An 8,229-nucleotide genomic window follows, 5' to 3' on the forward strand; every position below is an offset into this window, starting at 1 on the left:
TTTTGTAAATCATTACGTCTTTATGCAAATTTTATTTTGTTTTTTAATTTATTTTATTTTGAGGTCAAAATGTAATATAAGTATGCATTCAATCAATCATTAAAGTTGAGATGTTTTTAAAATGCGTAGGAATGGAGTATACAGAATTTTGAATGGATCAAGTGATGAATCTGATTTTAGTCAAAGTAGAATGTTAGTGTGAGGGTCACAACATGGTCGAGTGTCACGGTCCGATTATTTTCACACCGTTGTGGAAGGGTCGTGGGATGCTAGTTAAATCACTCTTGTTTAACTAGTCAACCTATTGTTTACTAATATTCATTCACAAAATACTTTCATTAGCATTCAATCAAATGGCAGCGGAAACAGTAAGCGTTCATGAAAGTAGTGGCAAACAAACAGTAAACATTGAATCTACTCAATTCATTAATAACACCTCCATTGATAATGTGTGTTTAGCGAGGGACGGAAGTAGGCTAAACACGTTGACAAAAGTTAGTGAGTTTTACAATGACTAAATTCACCCTTTCCTAAAGAGCTTTTTAGGTCATTCCCATTAGCATTGGGAAACATCAAAGTGATCGAGGAGTCATACTACCATATTTTGCATACAAAGATACTGCTAGCAGAAAATAACACTACACTGGTATATATATGATGGAAACCCATCCTAAGCACACGAGGCAAGCGGTCACAGACAAACATAATGCCTTGAACAAACTTAACTCATTATATTCTCCCTCCACTTATACAGTTGGCGTCCTCGTAGACTTTAGCATTATGTACACTTTAGCTTTGTCCACGAAAGACTTCATATCTTTCGTAGAAATCCAGCTGATTTCTTTGTCATCAAGGCATTTCCACTTCACTAGGAACTTCTGCCGCTTCTTCCTTGAGGATATAAACTTTCTGTCTGTAAGGATCTCTTCAACTTCATGTTTGTTAGGTTGCATTGTCTTCAACTCTGTTCTGTTGGACTGACTTCTTCTTAGATCGTTGGTGTCGGCATTGAACGACTTGAGGCATTTGACATGAAACTGCAGTCTTCTCCACTGATTTGTCCACTTCTTCATCTATTTAGAAGCTCTCTCTAGATAAACTCGGGGAAACTTTGCATTCTATCTCCATTCTCTGGTGAAGATGTACGCCCTGAGACTTTTTTGTCTGTATGGCTTGCCCATTGTGTGAGGTAACAGTGGCTGCTGGCCTGTAACAAGCTCAAAAGGGCTCTTGTTGGTTGTTGAGCTTCTTTGGGCATTACCACAGAACGGAGCCACATCAAGTAGTTGCACGCCATTCTTCTGGTTGTTGTTGACAAAATTGTGCAAGTACTCTTCTAGTAGCTCTTTGAATCTCTTCATCTGTCAGCCTGTTTGTCGGTGATAACTTGAAGAGATGTCAAGATGTGATCAGAATATCTTGAAAAATTCTGTCAAGAAGTTGTCAATGAACATTAAGTCTCGGTCACAAACAATAACTTGGGGAAAACCCCAATATCTCACAATAGTCACAAGAAAAAATGGTGTCGTCTCCTTTACCGAATAGTACTTTGGTGCGACTATGAACGTACCAAACTTCCTCCGCTCCCCCTTGCCTTGTTAGCAAATGAGACAAGTCCGGGTATAATCAACCACATCATCATGCATGTACGCCCAATAATACCTCGCCAGTAATCCTGTCATTAGAGTCATTTTCCACGAATACCCCTCAATGAATTTCTTGTAATATCTAGTAAGGCCAAGAAAGAAGCACAACTCCTTCACTGTCGTGGGTATCTTCCATTCTTGAATCATGCTTACCTTCTCCATACCCCTCCGGATACGACCTTATTCAACTACATGACCAAGGAATTTGTTGTTCCGGCGAGTGAAAGAGAACTTCCCTTTCTTCATATACAGACTATTTCCCCTCATCCTGTTGAACACCTCTCATAGATGCTCTTCACGTTTCCTCAAAAACGACACTGATAGTCCCAACGATGCTTTGGAAGGGCGAACACATCCCACTTCCAATTCATCAAGCTGTTACCCCAACTCTACTATCTCTGGAGGCGTTATCCGATGTAGCCCTTTAGCAGTTGGTTCCACTCTTGGCAAGAACTCGATCTCATGCCCCAAAGTCCGTCGTGAAAGCAAATTGTGAGGAAGATTATCTGGCAACACCTCCTTGTACTCATCCAACTCCGCTTGGATAGTCGTAGGCACCAGCTTTTGGCCTATATCTTTGCATACCACCACCGTGGCTAGACGTGTCTGCTCATCCTGACCCAATCCCTCATTGAGTTCTATGGCCTTTCGTTGCAACGACTTGCACCATGCACGAGTGATCTCCCATTAGACATAAGGAACCAGCCAAAGGCATCAGCACTGCCCTCGTCCCCCTTAGGAATTCCATTCCTAAAATGATTGGAAAGTCATCCAATGGCACCGCTGTGAAATTCACATGACCTTCCCATTGTCCAAGCTTCACAATACTTGCTTGGCTACTCCCAGAGTAGGCTGGACTACAGACTTAACTGTTTTCATGCGTCCTGTATCCTTCTTTAAGGATAAGTTTAGTCTCCATGCTTGCAACTGTGAAACAAAATTATGAGTAGCCCTCATATCCACCATAGCGTGGATACTTTTCCCATTGATCCTCAAGTCCACAAACATTAACCCCTTTGCTCGTGTAACTTTCGGTGCTTTTGCCTGCTTTTCTAATGCGTTCACCTGCCGCGTTGCACCTACCCTCAGGGCATCATCCTATTCCTCCTTGCTTTCCACCACTTGTCCCGAAGTGGAAGCTTGTAAGGCATTGAGTAATCCCTTGTGTTGACACTCACTCACTCTGTGAGATCCACCACACAAGTAGTACAAAATTTTATTCTTCCCCTTTCTATTGGGTGTGTTGAACCCTTGAGAAGACGAAGCGTCCTTTGAGGTTGATGATTTAGAGTCGGCTCCCCCACTCTTGGGTTTGCCTTTTTTGAAAGACTTTCCATTGTTGCCCTCTCCGCCAAACCTTTTGGATGAAGCGGTATCATCACCAGCATAGTCAGTCAAGCGTTCCGCAGCAGCTTGTGCAGTAGACAAGTCTTAAACTCTTTGCCTATAAAGTTCAGTTCTAGCCCATGGTTTCATCCCCTTTAGAAAATAAAAAAACTTGCCCTTCTTCGACATATCCCGAATATCCAACATCAAAGCAGAAAATTGTTTCACATATTCACTGATTGACCTCGTATGCTTAAGATCTTTTAGTTTTCTCCTTGCATTATACTCAACATTCTTAGGAAAGAGCTGGACCTTGAGCTCTCTCTTCAAGTTTGCCCAACCATCGATTACACAACTTCTATTTTCAATATCTTTGTACTTGGTACACCACCACAATTTGGTATCACCAACCAAGTACATGGTCGCAGTATCCATCTTTGCCCGTTTTGAGGCCATCCTTATAACACGAAAGTACTACTTCGTATCAAACAAGAAGTTCTCTAACTCCTTGGCATCTTGGGCACCCCCTATACGTCTTGGGTTCTGGTACCTTGGTCTTGCTCACTCTCGGAGTGTTGGAGTTCCCCATAGCAAGAACCATTAGATTCAGCTTTGCATCTAGATCCACCATCCGACATTGCAAAGTTTTCACTGCAAGGCAAAAGTCCTCTGACATCTCACCTAGCAAACTTGCTTGATGCTTTTGTGATCCCATCACCTCATCAACAAGTTCTCTCATCTGGGCTACCTTTGCGGCCACAGTATTGGTTGTTGCCTCAACTTATGCTTCCAGCACGCTGATCCTCTTAACATTATTTGGTGCCATGGTCACTTACCAAAGCTTTCTAAATCCCACAACAAAGGTAATTGAATTCTCGTAACAATTGAGCCTTGGGCTCTAATACCAAGTGTCATGATCCGACTATTTTCACACCGTTGTGAAAGGGCTGTGTAGCGCTAGCTAAAACACTTTTGTTTAACTAGCCAACCTATCATTTACCAACGTTCATCTATGAAACACTTTCATTAACATTCAATCAAATGACAGCGGAAAAAGTAAGCATTCATGAAAGTAGTGGCAAGCAAGCAATAAACATTGAATCTACGCAATTCATTAACAACACCTCCGTCGAAAATGTGTGTTTAGCGAGGGAGGGAAGTAAGCTAAACATGTTGACAAAAGATAGTGAGTTTTATAATGACTGATGAACACTCACCCTCCCCTAAAGAACTTTTTAGGTCATTCCCACTCTAACACTAGGAAACATCAAAGTGACAAAGGAGTCATACTGCCATATTTGGCATACAAAGACACAGCTAGCAGAAAATAACTCTACACTAGTATTTACATGATGGAAACCCATCCCAAACACACGAGACAAGTGGTCATAGGCAAGTATAATACCCTGAACAAGCTTAACTCGTGACACCTAACCTTGCAGGATGTGTGGAACCCACTCATTGGGATGGTTAGAGTTTGAATATTGTCGCGTTTGCACGTGATAATTTAATTGAGAGGAAATTATTAATCAAAGAGCAACCCTTATCGAGGGAAAATCAACTTCGCCTGAATATTTTTATTTTTTATTTTTTATTTTTTTATTTTAAGTTCAACATGCATACGCAAGTTTTTAAGCCTTAAAAAGTGTGGTTTGCTATGTCTTTCCGGTCTCAGAAAATGGGTTGTTGATCAAACTCTTGTGATTCTGAAATTAATTCTATATTTTGAAACCGTTTTCAATTATAAGCTGATCTAAACAGGCTTGGCATAGTATGTGATGGGATTTATGCCACGATACAAATTTTAATAATCTTAACCTGCCAAATAAATGCTTGCACTCCAATGGACTATACAAAAAATAACCCCTTTTGAGTATCTTCTTCCCTTTGTACATGCAACTGTCAGATACATTCTTATTGTGAGATTTCTTTTCAAAATTTTCATCACTCACTAGGCCCTACAATGGTTTGGAAGTTCGAAGCAAAACATTGATATGAACCTAGCAGCATCTCCTGTCTATCTTTTAAACTTGGCTGGTACATTGTCCAGCATTATTATTATTATTATTATTATTATTAATGTTTACAAGTAGACCAACAGTAAACGTGAGCGCATGAGAATCTCCCATGTGTTTATAACAATTCCTCATCCCCGCCGCCATGAAACTAGAAAAAGCTTTCACCATGATTAAGAAAGTGACCATGCATAGCTTTCTGATGGGCAAGCAGAAGCATCGTCACCAGCATTAGCATCAGCACCAACATTGGCCCCTTCCGAATCATCAGTTTGGCTGCGTATGCTAGCTGCGTGCTTACAAGCTCGTCTGTTTCCCTCTTGTTCAGACTCATAATTGATTTTCTGGTCATTTCATTGACTACCATCTCTTCTTCCACTTCAATCTTCTCAGCTGGACTCTGAACATGGGGCCTCATTTTCTTGAATTCCATAGGCAAATCCTCTATTGTTTCTGCTGGCCAAATTGCCTCTGCAGTAGACTCCACCGAGGAACTCCGCGTTTCTTCGGAGCTCTCCCCATTCTCCTCAATGTCCTCATCTTCCTCATCATCATCTTCTTCTTCTTCCTCACTAGTTTCTACAAATTCATTCTCACCCTCTTCGCTTTCCTCTTCAATCTCCTCCTCCTCCTCATCATCATCACCATCCTCTTCTTCTTCTTCTTCTTCTTCAATAACAACAAAGGATTGCCTTAATGGGTTATGGTCTTCCAACAACAGTCCTACATGAGCGGTTTCACATCTGTCATTCTCTGTCTCTTCTTCAATGGCTTCTTCTATAGATGCATCCTCACCCTCTGAACTTTCCTCTGCAATGTTGTCCTCCTCTTCATTACCACCATCTCCTCCTCCACCACCTTCTGCATTGCCCTCCTCATCCACCACTTCCTCTACAATCAATTGCCTAAATGACCTGCCTTGCTCTGAAATCAAAGTTGCATCAACTGGATGAAGCATTTCACCCATTGCCCCTACTTCATTGCCTTCTGTCAATGTGTCCTCGCAGGAATCACTCCTGACACGGGAATCAACATAAGAACCAGGCAAGGATGATTCCTCCCTGCCGATCCCAGTATCCTCTGAACCATCATCAGAGAACAGAATCTCCTGATGATCAAGGGAAAGGCTCTCCTCCCATCCATTGGCTTGAGGCTCGGGCTTTTGATCTTCCTGCACCAAATTATGCGAATTTGTGAGTGCTCCTTCCTGGAAGACCCCCACACCAGATACACTGGCTAGTCAAATTGATCCAATTACTCGAATAATATGGGAAATTTTGGATCAATGAAAGAGTTACCACGGGAAACTAATAACATAGAAGGAATGAATGGATTAATTAATTGTTACACTGATTAAAATCTCAGTCGTCGCCAACTTGGAGTACTCAATCTGGGTATCGCGCATCTTCGATGTTCCATCGCTATTTTGGCTGCAAAACCCACGACCATCCTCTCACATGTTATCAGAAAATCAGAGAGAGAGAGAGAGAGAGAAGAGAGAACACCTTGAATTTTGATCCACAGACGATGGATTTTGAAGAAGAGAACGAAGCCCTTGGTTTCCTTTGTCGCTCTCGGCGCAATCAACCTCTGTTGGCTTCAATTTCATGGATACGACAGGGGGATTTGGTGGGTCTTTGTCGGTAGGTCTCCTCCTACTGATTGCAAAAGCCGATATCAGAGTTGCAGCAGCCAACGCTCCGCCCCACACAACGACTCCTCCAATAGTGCCGCCGCCGCCGCCGCCGGTGAGGCTGATCGCCATCTTCTTCTTTCCTCTCCGGCGTTCCTCCGACGCCATGATATTCCCTTCTGCCTTCTGGGTCACTACTCTCTAGTCCTTGATAAATCTCTTTCTGCAGATTAAAATCGAAGGGGAGGTTGTTTTCTGATTAGAAGATAAAAAGAGGGAGATTGGATCAGAGACGAGGGTGAGGATTGAGTTGGGAGTTTGGAGAAGTGTGGATCTATCGGAGGTTGAAGCGGACAGCTCTCCTGGAGTGAGTCTTTTGTGGGTTTGGGCAGAGAAGTAGGAGAGGGCGAGTGGCAGTTGGCATCTTCATTTACTTGGCATTGGTGCGAACGTTTGTTTAATTTATTTCCCAACTGAAGATTCTCTTCGTGTCGCTCACCCGTGTTCACAATTTTATTTCTTGATGTTCACCAAAAAATGTTGTTTATTTTATTTTATTTTTTTTAAAAAAAATAATTTTTCACTAACAAAAAAATAAAAATAAAAAAATTGTCATTTAATATGTTATGAAATAAATATAAAGTAATAGTAGTAATGGTACTTTTTATTTATTTATTTAAATGAAGTGTATTTGATATTATTAGTTTATACATCTAATTGTGTCGAGGTGTATTATATGAGTTAACATTCTATTTACGCTTAATGAAAAGTCTGTATGCAGTGAATATAACTTTCTATATAGGTTAAGGTTCTAAAAAAAACAAGCTTTTTGTTGCATAAATGTGTCATTTGTTATGATTGCCGGAGTGAATTCCTTTGTAGTAGTCAAGTAGCCTTGCATTTTTTTTGAATAAAAATATTTATTCTTTTCATCCAAACTTTCTTTTTATTTTTATCTAAATATTGATTATTTTTTAATTTCACATATGGTATTGAAGTTTGTTAACTGGGCGGTGTCGAATTAATCTACAACCCTAAAATTTAATAGAACAATAAATTTTGACCATCAAAGAACATAAATGTAGGTATTTTTAAATTATAAGCTTTATGAGTTGTTCTAAATCAAGGTTACAACAAGTAAAATGAAGTGAGTTTGACTCTAATTTATAAAATAGTATTGAGTATTGTTACATTTTTGGTTTGGGTGATGTTATTGAACCAAAATTGGGATTAACATAGAGGAAAAGGATCCTACTCTGCATTAGGTTGATATTGAACTTAGGACCTCACAGAGAAGCTTGTCGACAAGACACTAGCTGTTAAGGGTAAAATAAAACCATTGAAGTCTTTGACTAGGTGAACTGGTTGAGCGCCAACTTGACCTAGTTAGTTGTCCTAACATTCTACCAATGTTAGTCGAATAGCCCAAGAAGGAAGGTTGACTGCCCGGTTATTCTACCAAGGCTCATCGACCGGTCCATAGGCTTGTTTGACCACCCCAAGTTGCTAGTTCGAATGGTATCTATTTCTCTTCTTTTTCCCGTTTTCGTTATTTTTGTGCTATAATTATTCATTTTCTTAGAGATTATATGTATTCCAACTTAGAAAA

At 40.5% G+C, this 8,229-nt stretch overlaps 1 protein-coding gene across 1 annotated transcript; it reads right to left on the minus strand.

Moving 5' to 3' along the window:
• Positions 1-4,990: 4,990 nt before the first annotated feature.
• Positions 4,991-7,117, minus strand: LOC131155766 (uncharacterized). Its single transcript, XM_058109155.1, has 3 exons — positions 6,493-7,117; positions 6,336-6,417; positions 4,991-6,158 (listed from the first exon to the last, which is right to left on the minus strand). The coding sequence occupies exons 1-3, from the start codon at positions 6,786-6,788 to the stop codon at positions 5,139-5,141; spliced, it is 1,398 nt and encodes a 465-aa protein (XP_057965138.1). The 5' UTR covers positions 6,789-7,117; the 3' UTR covers positions 4,991-5,138.
• Between the last annotated feature and the right edge of the window lie 1,112 nt (positions 7,118-8,229).

The sequence above is a fragment of the Malania oleifera genome, chromosome 5 (genome assembly GCF_029873635.1).
Source record: "Malania oleifera isolate guangnan ecotype guangnan chromosome 5, ASM2987363v1, whole genome shotgun sequence".
Classification (NCBI taxonomy): Eukaryota; Viridiplantae; Streptophyta; class Magnoliopsida; order Santalales; family Ximeniaceae; genus Malania; species Malania oleifera.